The sequence below is a fragment of the Salvelinus alpinus genome, chromosome 16 (assembly GCF_045679555.1).
Source record: "Salvelinus alpinus chromosome 16, SLU_Salpinus.1, whole genome shotgun sequence".
In the NCBI taxonomy this organism is placed as follows: domain Eukaryota; kingdom Metazoa; phylum Chordata; class Actinopteri; order Salmoniformes; family Salmonidae; genus Salvelinus; species Salvelinus alpinus.
In genome coordinates this window covers 9,255,305-9,279,485 of record NC_092101.1, presented here as the reverse complement: position 1 = coordinate 9,279,485, position 24,181 = coordinate 9,255,305, and the positions used below count along the sequence as shown (strand labels likewise).

The 24,181-nt window shown below is 42.0% G+C and overlaps 1 protein-coding gene across 1 annotated transcript; it reads left to right on the top strand.

Annotated features, from left to right (window-relative positions):
• Window positions 1-1,972: 1,972 nt before the first annotated feature.
• erich3 (glutamate-rich 3) lies at window positions 1,973-22,340 on the top strand. The gene is made up of 15 exons (XM_071344664.1): window positions 1,973-2,149; window positions 3,964-4,057; window positions 6,209-6,334; window positions 6,682-6,753; window positions 6,906-7,034; window positions 8,627-8,785; window positions 9,022-9,234; window positions 11,151-11,328; window positions 11,529-11,715; window positions 11,976-12,208; window positions 13,573-13,707; window positions 14,948-15,400; window positions 16,895-17,029; window positions 17,128-20,727; window positions 20,848-22,340. The coding sequence occupies exons 1-14, from the start codon at window positions 2,109-2,111 to the stop codon at window positions 20,700-20,702; spliced, it is 5,730 nt and encodes a 1,909-aa protein (XP_071200765.1). The 5' UTR covers window positions 1,973-2,108; the 3' UTR covers window positions 20,703-20,727; window positions 20,848-22,340.
• The last annotated feature ends 1,841 nt before the right edge of the window (window positions 22,341-24,181 follow it).

Here is a 24,181-nt window from a genome sequence, read left to right as displayed (position 1 = left end):
GACTGCATGATTCCATGTGTGTTATTTCATAGTTTTGATGTCTTCACTATTATTTTAAAATGTAGAAAATAGTACAAATAAAGAAAAACCCTTGAATGACTAGGTGTGTCCTAACTTTTGACTGGTAGTCTATTTCAATGTTATTGAGACGTAAATTAAAATGAATAGATTTATTAGCACAATTATTATCAAATATGATATTACAATTATAGGAATATTTTAAATATTTTCTTGTGTATCTTATATACTTATGTAAATAAGGTATTTCTATTTTTTTATTTTTTTATAAATTAGCAAACATTTCTAAAATCCTGTTTTTGCTTTGTCATTATGGGGTATTGTGTGTAGAATGAGGAAGAATATATTTCAATACATTTTAGAATAAGGCTGTAACGTAACAAAATGTGGAAAAAGGGAAGGGGTCTGAATACTTTCTGAATGCACTGTACGAGTATGGGTTGTGAGGGTGAAGAAGATGCTGAACTCAGTAGCTCATGCTCTTCAACCATTGACAAACTGGGATCAAAAGCATTTCCTACACATTTGCCAGAATTGCCCTTTGGCCAGTCCATCCCTGCCTGGAGGGCTGCAGAATGTGCAGGCTCCTGTCTCAACCTAGCACAAAAACAACTAAACAACACCCAGACCTTGATTGGCTGGCCTCTAGGGTCAGTGAGGAACATTGTCATCATACTGTAAGCCACAAACATTCGTATAAGACCTATGGCTCTATCTACTGGTCAACTGCTGCACTGCAGAGGCCTCTTCAGCAAACAGCTGCTCTCTGACAGTAGCGAGAGGCATTTCTTAAGGACCAGGAACTGTTCCTGAGCAAAGATTGGCAACCTTGATCAAAGAGACAGACACAGGCTCTGTCTGGCAGAGATAGATGCGTAGCACGCTGTGAAGAATGCAGAAGACCCGATAACATTATTTACATCATATTCCTAATTACATCTTTTCATATTGTTTGGAATGGACCATAGATGTGGAGCTCGGTGACCTGTTTTGTTGGGTGGCAGGTAGCTTATTGGTTAAGAGCATTGGGCCAGTAATTGAAAGGTTGTTGGTTTGAATCCCTACAACCAACTAGGTGACAATCAGTCTATATGCCCTTGAGCAAGGCACTTAACCCTAATTGCTCCAGGGTTGCTGTTGTTTTGCACATCAATCCAATTTACAGTTCACACACTTGTACATGTGTGAAACAGGACAAATGTAAGCACCCACCTAATTATTATATAATAGTGCATTTTGTATAATTTGTCACTTGATCAACGGTATGCATTGCAATAAGGAGGATTTGGGGTTATTTCCTATATCATGGGCTGTTGGTAACTAGTAATCACTGTGTCTGGTCTCTCATCTCCAGCAGAAGGATACCGTGAGGGGTTCTTGGTAGTAGGCCTACAGTAGTGCAATGCATAAGTTCAATATTGGTTCCACACACATCTATAGTGTAGAGGTGAATTGAATACAGTCAGGAACGGACTGGGACCAGAAATCGTCTCTGGCATTTCTGACACCGGACCATTTTTTATACCTCTATGCCCCCATTATCAGCCCAATAAATACATTTTGTGCAAAACCCCCAATTTCAACAGGCCCAGTAGGCTAAAGATGACCCAGCCCATCTGGCATTTGCCAGAACTGCCCTATGGCCAGTCCGGCTCTGAATACAGTCCAGGGTTGCTACCTACATCATTATAATAACAAATAAAATACAAAATAAATTAAACAAAAAAACGACAGATTGGGTTCATGCATATCTGATAATGGATAGAATATAATATAATGTAGGTCCAATAATTCAGACATGTTTTTTTATTCTAGAATAAAATACAATAGAAAAATACCCTGCAGAAAAAGAAAATAATCCTTACTGTAGTTGTAAGTGGAGACCAGCCTCCTCGATAGCATCGTCACGTGACTTTCCATAGCAACGGGGAAATTGTCATCAGTTCCGCTCGGAAAGAAGTGTAGCAAGTACAGTCTGGGTTTACCAAGTCGGGCATTCGAATAGGACAGTATTCTGTCGTCTGGTTCTATATTTGCATGTATTTGAGCAAGGAGGACAGTCTTCCGACCCGGAGTGCTCCGTTTATTATATGAAACTGCATCCCGAAATCATGAGTCACCTATACCCAGGGTAGGTGCCATTCTTTGGAAATTTTCTACAGGTTGACGTTCCCTAGTGATGATAGAGGTTTTAGTAGGGCATGTCTACAGACGCGAACGATAGGGTAGCCTACTTGTTGACAATTCTAAGACTTTATTATTCATGTTTCAAATATTTTTTTATTCATAGGCTATTGGACTCTGTTTAAAAAATGCCTGGCTTTATGGAATTGAGTGTACATTAAATATTAGTAGCGAATGGAAAGAACGGGACGCGAACTCGGGTCACCGGCGTGAAAGGCATAGCCTACACCCTACGCATCTCGCCATTAGGCGTAACTGAATTGGTGGGAATTGTAACGTGGCTCATATACAATATAAAAGTTGTTAAGGACTTTATAGCTAATTATAGTTTAGCAAATAGCAACTTAACCTTGGTCCAGCTACTGTCATTGCAACACCTTGGCGGTTAGGCCAAGAGATCCGAACCTCTTGACGAGATCACAAGTTGTTGCGTTCAGGTCGCTACATTACCCCTTCCTTCGGTAAAGCGTGTCCCACGCTTCTATAAACCAAGTTCCTCGTGTGTATACGCCTCTCGGATGGCTTCAAGTCCGTCATCCCTCTTATGACAAAAACAGTTTTTTTGTGAATTCAGGGGGTCGCCCCAACCGGGACTTGAACGCTGGTCCAGTGAATTTCATCACCTTACTTTAGCCATTACACCAAGAGATCCGATCTTAACAAACTCACTAGGTGTTGTGTTAAAGGGATAGTTTACTTAAATTACAAAATACATATTAATTTCCGTATGACAGAAATCCAAACCTTGGTTTTGTTTACCTGGCCACTGTTTCAAATTATAACTTTTTAGCATTTGTGGCACAAATCTAATACAAGTCAATGGAAACAATATAAGCATTTCCACACTTTATGTCCAAGTCGTCCTAAAGTATCAAATAAAATATTTAAATGATTTTGTTACTTAGAGATGATTTGGACGTGAAGCGTGAAAATGCTTATATTGTTTCCATTGACTTGTACTGGATTTGTGAAACACGTAAAAAAAAAAAAAAAAGATGTGGTCAGACAAACCAAAGCAAGGATTGCCGTCGTACCTTGTCCATAGAATGCTTACAGGGTAAGGAAACCAATATGGTATTTTATCTAAATCATTTGGCCACTCAGAATATCTTTGTATAGGATGACAATGTATCCCATGCTCTTGGACAAGCTCTGGTGACCCTATCCGGATGAGAAATCCGTACCGATGTTATTTAGAGCAGGAGAGAAAGACATGGGCACAAAAGGGCGATTGGGTTAAGTGCGCTATCCATCCCTTAATTCCTAAGGTCATCAGACACCGGTAATAGAGCCGAAAGTTGTGGGGATACTGTCGTCCCAATGACTAACGCTTCAGGAAATCAAGTCTGTGTTGGAAAGAGCTAGGCAGAATTGAAGTTGAACACATCCGAGGGTAGACCTGACACCATGATAGCCTAGTTAATGACAAAAACAACAACATGGATTTTTTTTTTTTTTAAACTAATTTTACTAATGGCGCAGATGATTCATTGACATTTAGGCTAGATGTTGTAATGATGAAATGAAGCATAATTGTTACTTTCAGAGGTGATGCAGACTGGTGAACCACTATAATTCATTAGACAGGTATTCTCAATCCATAATACAACCCACTATAAAGGAGAACAGCCCAAATTAATTACGTTACTGATGCATGACATATTAGGCACATTAAATGGATACAGTTCGTATGATGTTTTCACATAACAAAATAAATAGCCTTTCTGTCATAATGTAATAGGACTTGCCTTCTCTCTTTAGGCTACTCTCAGCCTACAACAGTCTGACAGACAAACACCTTACTGGATACTTCAACAACACCCGGATCAGGAGACATCTCCAGAGAGTTGGCCTGGTACGTCAAGTACACCAGTGGTTAACTCTCATCAGCAACATTCCCCTCAAAGTTTGTATTAGTTGATGATGATGTAGCTTTGGTCCCGGGCATTACAAGCCACACGTAACGCCTTGGACCAGAGCTAATGATGATGATGGTGATTAAGCAATAAGGCACAAGACTACAGTCCTAGCTAAATTCTTTCTTTAGAAAATGCCTTTGCTAAGAAGCTATTTTTTGTTTCTTTTTTTATCCTTTTAATTAAAAACAATCACAGTAAGGTACATAATTGTTACCCAGAAATGATTTGATATCGAGATAAAAAAACAGCTGAGCTGGACCTTTAAAGCAAGCTTCCTGCAATTCTACTCATTTTGCCATGGAGTGGAGATCATGGCAAATTGAGTGACTGTCAGTGACTGACATAGCAAGAGAAAAACTGCTGATGCACAAACACATTTTGAAATTGCACCTGGTGTATTCTACTATTCTTACTCTCAATAGTAAGTTGAGATCCAGACTGAGTTCCTAAGATATATATAGTACCAGTCAAAAGATTGGACGCGGCTACTCATTCAAGGGTTTTTCTTTATTATTTTGTTCCTAGACTGTCATTGTAAATAATAATTTGTTCTTAACTGACTTGCCTCGTTAAATAAAGGTAAAAAATTAACTTTCAATATTCTTGATATTTTCAGGATTGACTGACCTTCATGTCTTTTCTCTTTGCTTATTTGAGCTGTTCTTGCCATAATATGGACTTGGTCTTTCACCAAATAGGGCTATCTTCTGTATACCACCCCTACCTTGTCACAACACAACTGATTGGCTCAAATGCATTAAGAATGAAAGAAATTCCACAAATGAACTTTTAACAAGGAACACCTGATAATTGAAATGTATTCCAGGTGACTACCTCATGAAGCTGGTTGAGAGAATGCCAAGAGTGTGCAAAGCTGTCATCAAGGCAAAGGGTGGCTACTTTGAAGAATCTCAAATATAAAATATATTTGGATTTGTTTAACACTTTTTTGATTACTACATGATTCCATGTGTTATTTCATAGTTTTGATGTCTTCACTGTTATTCTACAATGTATTCTACAACCCTTGAATGAGTAGGTGTGTCCAAACTTTTGACTGGTACAGTAATATATATATATATACTGTATATACTATATACTGTACATTAAGGATACTTGCTCTTTGTGAAAGCTATGAAAAAGCTATGATCCTTTATTGATGTCACTTGTTAAATCCACTTCAATCAGTGAGGATGAAGGGGAGGAGACAGGTTAAAGAAGGATTTTTAAGCCTTGAGACAATTGAGACATCGATTGTGTCTGTGTGCTATTCAGAGGGTGAATGGGCAAGTCAAAAGATTTAAGTGCCTTTGAAGTGGGTATGGTAGTAGGGGCCAGGCACACCGGTTTGTGTCAAGAACGGCAACGCTGCTGGGTTTTTCACGCTCAGCAGTTTCCCGTGTGTGTCAAGAATGGTCTACCACCCATAGGACACCCAGTCAATCATTGGAGTCAACATGGGCCAGCATTCCCGGGGAACACTTTCAACACCTTGTAGAGTCCATGCCCCAACGAATTGAGGCTGTTCTCAGGGCAAAAAGGTGGGTGGGGGGATTAATATTAGGAAGGTGTTCTTAATGTTTTGGTCAGGCTAAGGATTTTAGCTATGCCTGGAACCAGCCTGTATGTCCATGATAATGATGTTGATGTGTGATTTCGACTGGCTCATAAAAAGTTGTATCGTCTCGTTTGGGCATGGTTCACTCTATGTATGGTACTACACAGATCGAAATTCAAAAGTGAAACATTGTTTCTGAGGTTGGACAGGCAGACAGCGAGTCTTATATTAACCAACGCTGAACCAAACGAAATGCTACTGTAGGCTTTGAAGTAAGGGGAAATAATACCGAGTTGAGAGAGCAGGCATAGGTGTGTCTGCGACGGCCAATACAGCATGGCTTGGAACGCTGCTCGTCCAATCAGCATCCAGGATCCAAACAACCAGTTTTGTATTGATGATGATCATGATGTAGTGATGATACTGAAGTGTATGGGAGACCGAATGGTAAGATAGTAAAAATCTTCTTTTGAGGACCGTACAAGGCTAATAATAACACTTCCTAATGTGAATTGTGATATTCTATCAGATCACCAGGAGTGGGCGGATTGTCCCAGACAAAGAGTACAGACACAATGTGATGCAGAGGGCGCACCAGAGGCATGTGAGGGAATGCCTGGCCCAGGCCATCTTCCATAAGGTGCTGGACATGGAGGTGAGAGGGCTAGTAGGGAGAAGTTGCCCCTAGACGCTGACCATGGGTCAGTTTTGCCTCCCCCCACTAGTGTTTTTTATTTTAGTAATTGTTTTACCTTTATTTAACCAGGAAAGCCCATTGAGAGCCAGAGTCTCTTTTTCAAGAGAGACCTGGCCAAGAAGGCAGCAACAATCAATACATTAAATAATTCAAACATACAACAATAAGAATATGATTTAGCCTAAATAAAATTGCATTTACACTCCTGAATATGACCCCTGTCCTAGAGACCATGATCCCATTGTTCTGATTGGTGGGTTCTTCCTACCTCTGCATGTAACGTAAACATTGTCCTTGTCATCCAGCGTCTCCATCAGATCGAGATCAAGAGGAAGTTGGAGGATTTTGCCCGGAGGGAGAGAGTGCATAAAATCAAGGTGCCTCATTTGGATATGAATATTCTGTATAACCTGTGACTCCTTTGAATTTATTGTATCAAACATAATCGTATGCAACCCGATGTCTCTCATGCATTTTGGAGGGAGTCGTGAGTAAAGCCATTATAACCATAGTCTTTGTCTTGGTGAAGGTGGAACGTTCCAAGAGGTACGAGGAGGAGGTAATCCATATCCTGTCTCCACGGCCGCCCACGGGCCCCAGGGTCTCCCACGCACAGCATTCTGGGCCAGAGGGGGAGCACTCTGAATCCTCGGAATCTGTGAGTGATGCCTCTGAGACTATAGCAATTAAGGCAAATGCACAACTAGGATCTCTAATAACAATTTTGATAATGATTGCTCAAGAGTCGCATTATTGTGACAAGGTAATGCCGGATAGTTGTGACAACGGTTCGGAAAATAAGTATCAGTGTTGGCGATTATGATGTTTGTTTCTAAACTTGATCACGTTTGACGTTTTAAGAGTTATTGTTACCAGAGTTATACACATGTAGCCAATTGAGCTTTGTTTCAACCACACAGCAGCCATGGAAAATGTATTTCATTGGTAGCTATAGGCTGTATGTTGATGGATGTGTGTGGAGCTGATTCATGGCCTGTGCATCCCAAATGGCACTCTATTCCATATATAGGGATGGGCCCTGGTCAAAAGTAGTGCACTATCTAGGGAATAGGGTGCCATTTAGGATGCAAACATAGCCTGTACGTGCTGAGATAGTTGCCAGGTTGGTGTTGACATTCTAGTCAGCAGGTCTGAAGAACACTTCTCTCTTGTGTTTGCTCAATGTCTCGTTTAAGAGTGTATTCAACGTGAAGTGGTGGGATTACACAAGTTTATCTCACGCTTTTGAAATGTAAGATGTGGTAATGTAAGATTCAGCTTAATGGCTGAATCAACATATGTCGAGGGGTGAACGCCTGCCTTGGTTTTTCTGGCTTTGATCGTTGTATTTACTAGAAGTTAGATGCTGTCGCTTGACAAAATCTGCAAACAGATGTATCACAAGCATGTCGGGGCTTGTTCAAATCTTACTATATAGTGTTGCCGAAAATACTTCAAATATCATTAAAAGCACTTGGTTAAACATACACTGAACAAAATATAAATGCAACATGTAAAGTGTTGGGCCCATGTTTCATGAGCTGAAATAAAAAATCCCAGACATTTTCCATATGCACAAAAAGCTTATTTCTCAACAACAAAAGATTGCACAAATGTGATTGCATCCCTGTAAATGAGCATTTCTTCTTTGTCAAAATAATCTATCCACCTGACAGGTGTAGCATATTAAGAAGCTGATTAAACAGGTGGACCTTGTGCTGGGGACAATAAAAGGCCACTTTAAAATGTGCAGTTTTGTCACATAACACAATGCCACAGATGTCTTAAATTTTGAGGGAACGTGCAATTGGCATGCTGACTGCAGGAATGTCCACCAGAGCTGTTGCCAGAGGCGACGCACAATTGGTCTAGCGTCGTCCGGGTTAGGGAGGGTTTGGCCAGTAGGGATATCCTTGTCTCATCGCGCACTAGCGACTCCTGTGGCGGGCCGGGCGCAGTGCACGCTAACCAGGTCGCTAGGTGTACGGTGTTTCCTCCGACACATTGGTGCGGCTGGCTTCCGGGTTGGATGCGCGCTGTGTTAAGAAGCAGTGCGGCTTGGTTGGGTTGTGTTTCGGAGGACGCATGGCTCTCGACCTTCGTCTCTCCCGAGCCCGTACAGGAGTTGAGCGATGAGACAAGACAGTAACTACTACCAATTGGATACCACGAAATTGGGGAGAAAAATGGGGTAAAAAAAGAAAAGAAAGAAAAAAAATAATGTATGGTTGATGTGTGTGTGTGCCTCAGCCGGGCTCGTCTCGACCCAACACGGCTCCAGGGAAGATGCAGAGGCCGGTGCGTCTGAAGCCCATCCATAGTAACAGCACCACAGCCTCCCACAGACACACCTCCCCCTACAGGCCCCATGACTCCTCCAATGAAACGGACCAGCCTTTCAACTGCATTGTGAGACCACCAACGTCGACTGTATTATTTATAACACTATAGCACTCACACACGCACGCAGACACACACAGACACACACATACTTACGGGGTTGGCTACCAGTGGAGTCTTTAGCCGTTAGTCAGAATTCCATGCATGTTTTATTGCACTTGCTTGCCTTTGTATTCCCGTACCCGTATCCGGGCAACTTGTAATTGAAGCGGAATTATCACAGAAATTTTGTATTTTCTTTCCAGATGGACAAAGACTCCAGAAGACATTTGACCGGGGCAGAGTTTTCCCGTGGTATATCCCCCTACCGCCTTCCAGTCATCAACAACTTTGTTACCCCAGTGCCACCTCCGACTAAGAGGAAAGAGAGGGGCAGTTTTAAGGGTACCCCCAATGGCACTTTCAGGGGACGGAGACTGCGCCCCACCACGGCCCCAAGTGGCCCCGGAATGACGGAGGTCTCTCTCTTCTTTTCTCCCTTCCTCCCTCTCTACCTCTTCAGCCATAGTTCCCTCCACCCTTCAGATGACAAATGGTAGAGTGTCCAACCATTCTATAGTCAAGTCTGATCAAACGCACACTATTTTATGGGGTGCGGGGCGAAAAAAGTTGGTATAAAATAAATAGAATCAGCACAGTCGTGAGCTCCACCACGTACCTTTATTAATAAACAAACAGAGTTGTTGGAGACGTGCTTTGGTTATGAAATTTCACTTTCTTATGATATAAAATACATTTTACCAAGACAAATATGATTATTCATGTTTTGAATTGTTCATTGGGGTCTTTCTCTAACATTATATCGCAGATTTCGTAACCTAATACATCCGATAATAATCACTGAGCTCTGTTGGCATAGTGGTGCAGGGTTCTCGTAACAACTGTTGAGGATTTTACATTTCGGGATCGTCGTCTTCAAAATCGTTATCTGCGGGTTGTGAAAGAGATTTGCGTCAGTTCACATCTGGTATCAGGACAAAATGTGATTCAGAGTCACCGAATATGTTTTAAGTATTTTAATTAAACTCAATCGATAAATGGTAAATGCAATTTTCGTATATACGGGTTCACTGTATCTCCGCGTAGGGTAGCTCAGAGAATGTACTCAAATAGCAGTTCTTATACTATGACAGCTTTAGTTCCAACTCGTCCAGTTGGCCTATCATAGTAGAGGCTGAGCGCGGTTCAAACTCTTGCTCCGCCTTTGGTGGCACCCGGACTTGTCCAAGCCCCTTAGTGCTTTCCTTTGTCCACATCTGGTTGCTGGGTAGATTAGCTCCATCTTGTGTCTCCCCCTTGATTCTTCACTCAAACAATTCCTAATATGGTACTGGTCAGTGCCCTAACCTCCCTGGTTGGCCTAGAGAGATGCACCCCTCCCCTCTCCAGCTTGACCACAGCTTTTATGGCCTGTGTTGGTCAGTCATTACACACCTACACACACTGTATTGTTTGTGTATGTGTGTAACAAAACAATATTCATCTTCAAACAATATGCTAGCAGGCAATAGTACATAAACATAAATCCTAACAGTTGCAAAGAGCTAAATTAGCATGACACGAGCTGAATTAAATGTAAAAGGCTTTGAAAATAAAAAGCTTGGTATAAGCTCTGTTAATATTTCACAGAGATACGCTTAATATTAAAAGTGTATACTACAATATGAAACTACTACATGTCATGTCTCAAACTCGATATCCATCTTACCTCTATATTGTTTTTATGTCCTGTGGATTCGAGAAGAAAGATGAGGAGTTCAACGGGAAAGTGAGCCTGTCAGGTAGCCAGTAGCCTTAATTCTTGCACAGAATCCAGCCTAGCTGACGCGATGCAATTTTCCAGATTTTTTAAAAACTTTTTTTATCTGATACAGAAATTAGGTTTGGACCATTGCTTTTCTTAGAGGATTATCTACATCATTAACATAATTCTACCCATTTGTCAAAATATGCGTTTTGATTGGACATTCTATACATTTTTTTTATTCTCTACAATAAACACACAGTGAACCATTTTTATGTCAGACCAAATCACACTTCTCTCAGATATACTATGCTCCAGTACCAGTGCACAGCTGTAATTTATAGTACAGTTTGATTACAAGGGCTCTCCAGATAGGCACAGTGACTGTAAGTTAGCTGCCCACTTCTATCATACCCAATAGAAACCATTCAGGTTTTATGGTGCTTACTTAGTGTAATATAATAATAATATGTGCAATTTAGCAAATGCTTTTATCTGAAGTGACTTACAGTCATGCGTATATACATTTTGAACGAATGGCCCAAGCGGGTACTTACTGACTTAATTCTTCCTTCGCAGTATTATCAAGGCCGCAGGACACATTGAAAACAAATCTGTTTTTGCTTCCAGGACTCTACCCTCCTGCGGACCTCTGTGCAGAGTAAAGTATGTGTGAGCATGGTGTTCTTTGGAAAGACAGTGCACCTGTCACATGACCTGATGGACATGAGGGATGAGGTGAAGGTGTTCCAGCAGCACTGTGGGGGAGAGAACCTGTGTGTGTACAAGGGCAGAGTCCGGGAGGGAGGTCAGTATGGGAACATGCAGGAAGGGAGGTCAGTGAGTGTGTGACAGACAGATTCAGGTCTATTCGGTCTTGCCCAAATTAAAAAAGACACTTTTTTAATAGCACTTCATTTTTTTCATTTGCATGCAGATTGCGTAAACATCCCATAAAATATGAAATACTACAATACAAAGTATCTACTTTACTTCTATTTATTTTAGAGACGTTCCAGTTTGTGTCGCGGCGCCACCGTGGCTTCCCCTTCAGCCTGACGTTCTTTCTCAACGGGCTGCAGGTGGAGCGCCTCAGCTCCTGCTGTGAGTTCAAACACAGGAAGGGCTCCCGGCTAGGCGGCCGCCACGGACATTTTGGATTCTCCAGCACGGAGGGAGCCTCGCCCTGCTACAGGTAAGATACAGTATCAGCAGGATTTCAAAAGTACGTGTTACTGTCTGTGAATGGAGTGGTCATGTCGAAAGCAAAGATGTTATCCTGAGTGTTTCGAAAATGTATATTCAATCCAAACTCTTTTTTTTTTAGCACCTCTATTATCTGAATTTGTCATTTAATCACCAATTATGATGAAATCTCAGTGATACACGTTCAATGTCTGCAGTCTTATCAGGTGCACAAGGATACAGTATGTGAGGTCCATTTTCATTTTCCAGGTGTATCATAGCCTTGGGTTTAGACAAGAAGCCCACCCCTCCTCCAAAGAGAGTCAAAGAGGAAATCATAGGCACCCGCCCTCTAGACACTGGGAAGGACACTGCAGAGGTGGAGCAGGAGATGATTGGTAAAGACAGTCACTCTCAACCAGAGCCTGAGACAACTCAGCCACAGGACATGGAGACAGAGATCAAAGAAGACATTCCACAAGTGGAGGACAAACCCAAAGACGGTACACTGAGCTACACAGATGGAGACCTGAGAGTTATATCAATATTATATTGACATTTTGGTCACACTTTACTGTAGCCCCACTTACATGCATTTATAAAGCCTTTATAACAGCTACAGTTGAAGTCGGAAGTTTACATACACTTAGGTTGGAGTCGTTGAAACTCGTTTTTCAACCACTCCACAAATTTCTTGTTAACGAATTATAGTTTTGGCAAGTCGGTTAGGACATCTACTTTGTGCAGGACACGAGTCATTTTTCCAACAATTGTTTACAGACAGATTGTTTACAGACAATAGTCTGCATGTATAAACACCATGGGACCATGCAGCCGTCATACCACTCAGGAAGGAGACGCGTTCTGTCTCCTAGAGATTAACGTACTTTGGTGCGAAAAATGCTAATAAATCCCAGAACAACAGCAAAGGACCTTGTGAAGTTGCTGGAGGAAACAGGTACAAAAGTATCTATATCCACAGTAAAACAAGTCCTATATCGAGATAACCTGAAAGGCCGCTCAGCAAGGAAGAAGCCACTGCTCCAAAACCACCATAAAAAAGCCAGACTACGGTTTGCAACTGCACATGGAGACAAAGATCGTACTTTTTGGAGAAATGTCCTCTGGTCTGATGAAACAAAAATAGAACTGTTTGGTCATAATGACCATCGTTATGTTTGGAGGAAAAAGGGGGAGGCTTGCAAGCCGAAGAACACCATCCCAACCATGAAGCACGGGGGTGGCAGCATCATGTTGTGGGGGTGCTTTGATGCAGGAGGGACTGGTGATCCTAACTGACCTAAAACAGGGAATTTTTACTAGGATTAAATGTCAGGAATTGAAAAACTGAGTTTAAATGTATTTGGCTAAGGTGTATGTAAGCTTCCAACTTCAACTGTACATGAAGACATAACATCCATCATAGGCTGTCATAAACAAGGCATAAGTTACCAATATTTTTGTGAAAATTATTAATAATACCTAGTCAGTTGTCCAACTGAATGTATTAAACTGAAATGTGTCTTCTGCATTTAACCCGACCCCTCTGAATCAGAGAGGTGCGGGGGGCTGCCTTAATCAACATCCACGTCTTCAGCGCTCAGGGAACAGTGGGTTAACTGCCTTGCTCAGGACAGAAAGACATATTTTCCTTGTCAGCTCAGGGATTCGATCCAGCAACTTTCTGGTTATTGGCCCAACACTCTAACCACTAGGCTACCTGCCACCCCATAATAGAAGAATAAGTAGTTGCTCTGTCTAACTATCTATGGTACACGATTAAAATCATCTTAATCAGATAGTTAATCATGTCAAGAATAGTTTTTATGCTATGGAGTCATAAGGCCCTATTTGTTTTTCCCAACAGACTATGAAGAGGACTTTGAGGCGGACGACGAGGGGCAGGCTGAGGACAAGAAAAGTGTTCCTCCCTCCAGAGAAAGAGACGGAGAGGATAGAGAGAAAGACGACCAGTCTGACAGTGAGGATGATGACAAAGATGGTTAGTTAATAATCTTGAAAAATCTTGATTTATAATCAAAGGGAAATTAATTAATAGACGAGTTTACACCCCAATCCAAATATAGTCCACTTCATCCATTCATCGTAGATCTCAATCCAAATATAGTCCACTTCATCCATTCATCGTAGATCTCAATCCAAATATAGCCCACTTCATCCATTCATCGTAGATCTCAATCCAAATATAGTCCACTTCATCCATTCATCGTAGATCTCAATCCAAATATAGTCCACTTCATCCATTCATCGTAGATCTCAATCCAAATATAGTCCACTTCATCCATTCATCGTAGATCTCAATCCAAATATAGCCCACTTCATCCATTCATCGTAGATCTCAATCCAAATATAGTCCACTTCATCCATTCATCGTAGATCTCAATCCAAATATAGCCCACTTCATCCATTCATCGTAGATCTCAATCCAAATATAGCCCACTTCATCCATTCCTCGTAGATCTCAATCCAAATATAGTCCACTTCATCCATTCATCGTAGATCTCAATCCAAATATAGCCCACTTCATCCATTCATCGTAGATCTCAATCCAAATATAGTCCACTTCATCCATTCATCGTAGATCTCAATCCAAATATAGTCCACTTCATCCATTCATCGTAGATCTCAATCCAAATATAGTCCACTTCATCCATTCATCGTAGATCTCAATCCAAATATAGTCCACTTCATCCATTCATCGTAGATCTCAATCCAAATATAGTCCACTTCATCCATTCATCGTAGATCTCAATCCAAATATAGCCCACTTCATCCATTCATCGTAGATCTCAATCCAAATATAGTCCACTTCATCCATTCATCGTAGATCTCAATCCAAATATAGCCCACTTCATCCATTCATCGTAGATCTCAATCCAAATATAGTCCACTTCATCCATTCATCGTAGATCTCAATCCAAATATAGTCCACTTCATCCATTCATCGTAGATCTCAATCCAAATATAGTCCACTTCATCCATTCATCGTAGATCTCAATCCAAATATAGCCCACTTCATCCATTCATCGTAGATCTCAATCCAAATATAGCCCACTTCATCCATTCATCGTAGATCTCAATCCAAATATAGCACACTTCATCCATTCATCGTAGATCTCAATCCAAATATAGCCCACTTCATCCATTCATCGTAGATCTTAGCTCTTCAAATGATAAATGTTATATTCCTTTGTCTCCTGTTAACACTGTCTCCCTTGTAGAAGAGAGAAGGTCAAGGTCAAGGTCAGACTCCAGCTCCTCAGGAAGTGACATGGACGACAGTGAGGCTGAGGCCAAGGAGGACCAAGCAGTCAACCAGGCAGCTGACCTAGAGGAGGCTCCTCCCCAGGCTGAACAGGCAAAAGACAACCCCACCACCATAGCACTTGATCCGGACCAACCACCCACAGAGGATACCACCACAGCCACAGAGAGCAGCTCTCCTACCCCACCCCAGACCACCTCGACTGGGGAGGAAGACACAGGGACCTTGGGGTACAGCCCTGGGGACACCACAGCGAGACCCACAGAGCTTGAGGTGTCAGACACAAGTGGGCTGTCGGAGAAGGAGGGGAAAGGGGATGATGATGGGAGTGCTGAGGCTAAGGAGGAAGACAAGGAGAGTAGGGCTAAGGCGGAGGGTGAGTCTACACAGGTGGAGGCGCCTGAGAGGGGTAAGTATGTACCGTCACATCCAGACTCGCCTGAATGAGAGCTGTACCCCTCCCCTCTCTGGGGCCTTTTCCATAATCAGAGCTGTCAGTTTTTCTATATAATACATTAGTTGAGCTTTATATATTTCCATGTATACAGGCCTTTACATAAGAATCCATCGATTTAATTCTGAGTATTGTGAGATAACAGTCAGTTCGGATGGTGGAAAAGGTGATTCTGTGTGTTGCTTGGGAGAAACCATTTCCTGCTGCATTTTGGACCTGCCTGTCCTTTTCTCATTCTCCTTCACGCCTTGTAATTGTGATGATGAATAATATGGCTGTTGGAGCTAAGTGGGAACATGCTTTTTTTGGTCTCATCTGTGTTTGTATTCAAGTGCGTGCCAGTGTTTTTGGACTTTAATTTGATAAACATTGTAATGTACAGATGTAGGGTTTTAATTTGAGCCAGTTTGCTACAGCAGGAAAATAATCCCAAAGCAACAGGAAATGTGAATTATTATGTGGATTATAATTCAAGGACCTTTTTGTAGTCAAACATTTCAAAGTGGAAATTACGAACTTCAGGAGGCTTTTTAAACCTCAAATACTCTACAAGTTTTACATTTTCTGGATTGCAGGAAAGTTCCCCTGCAACAGCGTGATCAAATTAAGATCCTACATCTGTAGAATGCCTCTGAGGAATTTGTATTACTTCGCCGTAGTTCTTCCTCAGAATTGGTTGAACAGATTTAACATTCTTAATTAACAACTTTGTACTGTATACCTGACAAATTACGTCTGAAAATACTGAGCTGAGGTCTGTTTTGGGTTTGCTCTCCTGTGTTCTTTGTTGATGTAATTTTGGCCAACACCCAAACATTTTTTTTTATTTGTTTGGGCCCATGAACTTTATCTCTGTATTGCTTTTTGCTTGTTTATTTAGCTGGTTAGCGTTTTTCGTCATGAATCTTGGTCTGGGGGCAGCTCTGTAGAGTGGTCACTAGCTGGCATAGCCACAAACTCATAAAATCTGATTTTAAACATAACCATAACTTTAACCACATTGCTAACCCTAATGCCTAAAACCCTAACCTTAAATTAAGACCAAAAAGCAAATGTTTGTTTTCATGAATTTGTACAATATAGCTGATTTTTACTTTGCAGCTGGCCTATCTAGCAGAAATTGGTCAGTTCTGCCTCCAGGGCCAGATTCATGACAATAAACGTCAACCTGCATTTATTTCATGCATGCTGAACATCTGAATGTGATATACATTATACTATTCTCCTTCAATTGGCTAATGTAAATATTAAAATGAGTCTCTCTCTGAAATGAAGTTTCATTTTACTTTGTTCTGTCTAATGTCCAATCATTGCTTTCAGTTTATTTTGTTTTAATGGCTCCTCATGATGTTCTTTTTGTATATGATTATACTGCTTGTGTTTGTTGACATGTAAAGGTCATTCATTGCATGCTTCACGTCTCTGTCTCCTTCCCACGCCAAACCCAAGCCAAGTCTGTGCAGGAGAAACTAGCAGAGGCCATTTTGAAGGAGGCTCAGAGTCACTCAGAACCAGAGCTGAGTGACACCAGCACTGAGACGGAGGAAGACCCCACTGAGAAAAACCAACATCAGGACACCATTGGTAAGAGCTCCAGTTATTTGTCCTTAACACCTGTGCAGTATATTTAGTGTGTGAGAAAATTTCATTGGTCACTCACATACCGCCTATTTTTTCCGCAGGTACGGAACCAGAGCAAGCCGGGGCTTTTACTCTGGAGCGTCAGATCAGTACAGAGGAAGTGAAGTGTGAGGAAAGTTCACTCAGTGCACAGGAAATGACCTCACAGAGTGCTGCCGAGGGAAAAGAAGTCGGGACTGAGCTGAAGAAAGAGGAGGAAGATGGTGCACCGGAGTCTGAACAGATAACTGAAGAAACCAGTGGTGTGACAGAGGAGAAAGAGGAGGATCCAAAAGCCAGTCCAGAGACGGATGATCAAGAAGAGACAGACAGCAAAGTAGAAACAAAGGGGAAAGAAGAGGGTGAAGAAACTAAGGGCAACCAGGAAGAAGATGAGGCTGTGGATCTTCAGGCAGACGAGCCAGCTAAAGCAAGAGATTCTGTAACTAGTAAAGAGCAGCAGGAAGAGAACACCACAGCAGATCCTGACATACCACCTAGTGAGTCAGAGGAGATGAAAAGCACTAAAGATGATGAGTCATCTGCACCAGAAGAACCAGCGAGCAAGACTGAGATAGAAACAGCTGTGACGGGTGAGGCAGGGACTGAGGTGGCAGAGAGTGAAACAGTAGAGATGAAAGCAGAGCCCATAGAGGATTCAGAGTCCCATAGCCATAAAGAGATGTCTATAACTGACAAAGACAGGCAGGGAGATGAGGAGGAGGACACGGTTGGAGGCACAGAGACAGAAGTCACAGCAGATAATTCCAACAGCGTGTCAGAGAAAAGTGGAGATACTACTGTCTGTGCTGAAAAGAGAGCAGGGGGAGCTGAGAAGAGTGAGGATGCACCTGGAGAAACCGAAGCCAAACTTGAGAGTGACACAGGTGAGGCTATGAAGGAAGACAGCCTAGAAAAAGAAGCTGGTCAGGATGAAGTTGGAGGAGAAACGACTACAGAGGATGAGGTAGAAAATGATTTTGCCCAAATTGAAGAAGGGAAAGTAAAGGACGGTGAAAAGACTGGAAATGATAAGAAAGAAGAAAAGGAAGAGACTGAGGAAGTAAATACTGGAGCAGCTAAGAGAGATGAAGAGAAAGTTAGTGAGGGTAAGGTAGACAGAAGTGAGAAAGATGGGGAGGATAACGCAGAAGAGGGTACACAGGGCGGAGAAAATGCAGAGGGGAATAAGGCAGAGGAGGAAGAAACAGATGACAGCAAGAAGGCAGCAGAAGTAGAAGATAAGGTGGAGTGTGAAGAGAAGAAGGCTGGACAGGCAGAAAAGGAAGACAATGATGGAGAAGAAATTGTAAAAGAAGAGGGCAAGCTAGAAAGTGGGGAAATGGTTGAAGAAAATAAAGCAGCAAATGTATCTGAGCATGAAACAGGAGAGAAAGAGGGAGAGGAAGTAGTTGAGGAAAATGTTGTGGATGCAGAGGAAGCCGGTGAACTTAAAGCAGAGGAAGGAGAAAACATGACAACAATTGAGGTCAAAGTTGAAGAGACTGAGATCAAAGACAATGTTCAAGAATCTGTATGTGATGTGGACGAGGATGATGAATCTGATAAAGAGAGTGGCTCAGCTCCAATTGTTGGCGATAGCACTGCGGCCAGAGATGAGACCCGAGTCAGCAGGAAAGAAACAGAGAAAAAGGACAGTGAGGTAGATTCTGAGAATGGAGAGACAGCTGCAGCCTCTGAAGTTCAGAGTGACACCGCAAGAGAGGAGACAGAGTCCACAAACCAAGATACTCAAGGCAAAAACAATACAGGAGAGGACAAGGTAGATGAAAAGGACATGGAGTCAGAAACAAAGACAGATGACCCAAACAAGGTGGAGACAGAGGAAGATCCTAAAGACCAGGAAGAGGCAAATGACAAATGTGAAAGTACCAAAGTAGATCAGGATGCAGACACAGAAGACAAAGAATCTAAGGCTGAGAAATCTAACAGAGATAGCCATGCTGGTTCACATGTAGGAGACCCAGAGCCAGTTAACACTGGGGCTGAATCCAAAGAAGAGGCTATGTCAGAGAATGCTGATAAGGAGACTAAGAATGTCAAGGAGATAGAGACATCTGTGGAGTCTCAAGAGCAGTCTGAACAAAATACTCAGTCAAAGGACAGAATTGTAGATGCTACACTTGAGAGTGAAGATAGGAACCCAGATACAAGCACAGATAGCTTGGATGACGGCAAAGAGAAAGTTAATGATGCTACTACAGAGGTGATTGTTGTTTCTGAAGAGACACAAGCTCAAGCTTCAGAACCCAGAGCTATGGAGTTAGAAGATATTACAGAGACTGAATCAGATCTGAAGGAAAAAGAACATAAAACGGAAGACGAATCCACAGAAGGGTCAAGCAAGCCATCTGAAGACGGAGCCAGCGTTGTGCTCAAACCTCAGTCAGAAACACCACAAAAAGAAAGCAGTGCATCAGGTAAAGAAGCTAATGTACTTGAGGAAAGTGTTAAAGCTGAGGACCATGCTGCAACTCCAGAGACTTTGGAGAAAGGAGACAATAGGGATCTTGTAACTAACTGGGTGAATGTACATCAATCCTCAAAGTTCTTCGAGACATTCATAGAGCCCCTAGATGACTTTACTTCTGACAATGTCATCAGTGAGTCTAATTCGGATGCCAGGGCTATAGCGCCAAAACACGTGACCGAACTTTCTAGACCAGAGAGACCTACTAAAACGGCAAAGACACCAGAGCCGAAACCTGACGATCATTATACCAATGCCTCAGAGAGGAGCGCAGCTGTTGGAGGCGGAGGTGACACCATTGTTGAGAGTACAGTAACAGAACTTAAAGAGGCAGCCCCATCAACAAAAGATGAAAATGAGTCAAACAGTAATAACAAGGTGGAAGTGATCCAATCAGATCGCAGGAGTACTCACTCAAGAGACGATGCAGCCAGTGAAACTGGGATAACGAAATACTCTCTTGAGGTGAAAGAAGAAACAGAAGTCACTCTCTTCACACTCTCTACTGAACTTGAACACAGCAGCAGAGAAGACACAGCTGGGCCACAGGAGGAGGGTCAGAGTTCTTCAGAGGAGCTCAAAGGAACAACAGGGATGTCTGAGGATGACAAGGACAAAGATATGACAATGCAGGGAGAAACTGATCTGACAGAAATGTCCAAAACTGACGTTGAAAGTATACAGGGCTCTAACCATTCAGCTGCCAGTGGCAGGCCTGAAAATATCATTGAGAATCCAGCAGAGACTGAAGAAACCAAAGACAATTCTGGGTTGGACGAGCAACAAACATTGGAAGAGATAAACGCCCTGACAACGTCTGAGAGTCCAGAGAATCACTCTGAATCTGGCACAACATCAAGAGAACCAGAAGACACCAAAGATACAAAGGAACCGAAAGAGCAAGAGGCTGCAGAGGTTACAGAAATAACAGAGCTAAGAGTCATTTCGAAATCTGAGAATGAGAGCCAGGAATACTCCCAAAGTGTACAGCTCCATTCCAAACAACTGGATGGAAGCAGGAGGGGAGACAAAGAAGACCTACAGCTGATTGACCAGCTGAGCACCTGCTCAGTGGAAGACTCTTCGCTGTTTGGCCACACCTCATACCCTCTGTTGACAACTGCACCGACTGACGGTAATTATTAGAAGAAAGCAACAGGCTGGCACAAGGGTAAGCTGCACAATTATTCAATTTCTATATATCGGAGATTTGTTGACATCTGAACAAGAAAGTAAGATAACACATAGGCCTATTATTTTGAATGACGTTTGCTCTATCTATATTATAAAGCACGTGAGACAATCAGATGACTGCAGGATGGCCTGGAAGGGTATTCTTCGACATCACATTCTTTCCGAAGTTGCGTTATTCTTGAGATGAACTTGCTGTAATAGTTCTCATGAGATGACACTGCAGGAACAGTCGCTCCACAATTGTGAATGCACGTTTGAGTTTACTAAGAGCTTTAATGATTTCCCCCTTTTTACCAACAAAAAAGTCTGGGTCATGAAAATGTGTGTGTTTATAAAGGTTTTGATAGTAGCATAGATGTTTACAACTATCCCTTTTTGGGGACAAACAGTGAGGCCTTGTCTGCTGGAGGTATAAAGCACAGGTGCTGTCACCAGCCCCCTGTAAACAGATACCCCTCAATTCACGCTGCACAAATACATAAATCATTCATAGTCGTTAAGCCTTGTGGAGGTCAGCTTGCCCCAAAGCACCGTAACACACTTCGCAAGGCATGGTTGTGTGATGATTGGTTTGGAGAGAAAATGAAATACTCCCGGCCACCACTGACTTAAAGCACCACAACACTTTTGCGTTGATGACAAAGACCTGATTGGATTATAGTTTGGCACTGGCGAGGAAATACAGTTGGCTCTTTATACTGGATGTATAACCTTAATTACACAGATAATGTTCATTATTTATACACAGAAAGAAGATTTATGAGATAGATTTCCATATTTTACATTGTGATAACTCTCCAGAGATTTGTTTAACTTTATCTGCAATGTGTACATGATCTGTTGTCACAAATTGTATCCCTGCATTTCCATTCAACTTTCAAAGTAATTACAATGTATTCCTTTAGAGAATTTTCTTATCCAATTTAATGGACATGCGTTGAAATAAAATTCACCCCGTTCATTTGAAAACATTGTATGTCATACATAAAACATACAATTAATGCCTACTGTACACAACTACACAAACAGTAATAATAAAGACTTGCCTAGTTAAATAAAAGGTTAAAGGTTAAACATACAAGTAATAATAATTGGAGAAATTGTGAAATGCCCTATGTAGGAAACAGTTTGTGTCAAAATATGTTGAGGCTAACACATTTAATACCTGTATCATTCTTGGTTCATTTATTTCTTCAGTTGCCATTCATAATGAATCCTGTATTTAATAAGTAAGGTGTTTATTGTCACAAACAGCGAATATGTGCAGTGTAATGTGGTGTTTTACAGGGTCAGCCATAGTAGTACGGCGCCCCTGGAGCAAATGAGGGTTAAGTGACATTGCTCAAGGGCACATCGACTGATTTTTCACCTTGTCGGCTCGGGTATTCTAACCAGCGACCTTGCAGTTACTGGCCCAACGCTATAACCACTAGGCTACCTGTCGCCTAGTTTGGCATAGTTTGGTTAGGATTCTTCTTGTTTACGTATGAATTGTTTACATATATATTATATCAATGTCAAATCATCTAGAATGAAACTCCATGTGATTTCTCTATTTTATTGAAAATAAAAGCACAAATTGACTGAGCATTCTGAGGCTGAAATATGGTTTTAACGGAATACTATACTATTTTCAAAACCCCCAAAATGCCTAAATATTTACAAGATATAAAAACCAACTAAAACCTATTCAGACAGTTCAACACCATGAACAGAGAGAACGGAGAAGATAGCTTTAGGAATACAGATAACGATATAGCTTATTCTTCTTTTACCCAAATTGAACACTCAAGACTAGATAAACCAATATATCTATGTGATAAACGTATAAATAAGGCTATGGCTTTGTGTATGTTCATTACTGTGCTTCTTACCATTTCCGTCAATTGGTGGAAACGGCATATTCCTCCTCAGTTCATCCAGAGATGGACCTTGGGAATCACGTCATCCTCGCTAAAAACCAAAAATACACGAGTCGTTATAAGGTTGTAATGTACTTCCCACTCTAGAATGCCCTTCTAGCCAATCAGAAACGAGTATTGAACAATGCCATGGCTTAAAGAGTAAATAACCCCTACTACGCCACTTACTTTAAAGCTGAGCTGCACTAAAGGTGTTTGCCTTGGCGCATTTGTTATTGTTGTTTGTTTTGTTTATCGAACAGAGGCGATGTGCATCCAGTGCCGTGGTACTCTGCTGTTCTATCCTGTGTGCAATGATGTCAGAGGAAAAGAAAACCGTGGTGGTTGTGTGAAGGAGTGTCTTTGTTGTTGTAATATCGCAAGCGGACGTGGCCGTGTCACCGCAACGGATTCCAACTTTTTAGGAACTTAAAACGACAATTCTGCGCCATAGGGTTGGGGTATATTTCGTATGTGCTCCCCAATGAAAGATAAATTAGGTTGAGTTAGATGAGGCAGGTATAAACACACCTCTGATGTCTTCTGATGAATATAGCATGACCCCCCCCCCCTGTGTGATGGTAACATTGTCACACTGGTATAAATTGTCGCGCAGGAATACACAAAGACCGAGGGAACAGAGGGCACATATATAGCATACTAATCAGGGGAAATGGGAACCAGGTGTGTGTGTAATCACACAAGACAGTCCGGGGATTGATGACAATGAATCCCGTTCAGTGAAGCCTAGAAAGCCGGTGACGTAAACCTCCGGAACTGGTGAACAGAATGAGCATCAGTACCGGGGTGTATCCGTGACAAACATGACACCCCAGGACCTAATAACCACGCTCTCTCACTTTCACGTTGAGTAAAAACACAATTTCTGAAACTTTTGATCTACTGCCAGGACATTTCTAACGGACAGACAGACACTTCAGCAGTAGAGCACACATACACAAATCCAACTCCAGTTACTGTGTCCCTGGAGACCGTTGCCAGGCTCACTGCTCTCTATTCCCTTCTCTCTCCACACACACTTGCACTTGCACGCACACACACACACACACACACACACACACACACACACACACACACACACCCACACACACACACACACACACACACACACACACACACACACACACACACACACACACACACACACACACACACACACACACACACACACACACACAGGGCTGGCCACCAGTGGAGTCTTTAGTCCTTAGTCAGAATATCATTCATGTTTTATTGCATTTGCTTGCATTTGTTTTCCCTGACCCGTATCCGGGCAACTCCACCTCTAACCGTTGCAGTAAAGTATCTCTAGTGTTGTGCCCTGCTCAAACAATGGGTCAAGGCGAGTGCTATATCTGCAACAAAGCTCAATTCTATCATTACAGGCCCAGACATGACATTCATGGAATTCCTACTAGTACTGGACTTTACACTCAACTTGGTTATGCCTAGCAATCCAGTTTATTGTGCACTTAGAGAAAGGAAACGCAAGCCAACATGCCCAGATAG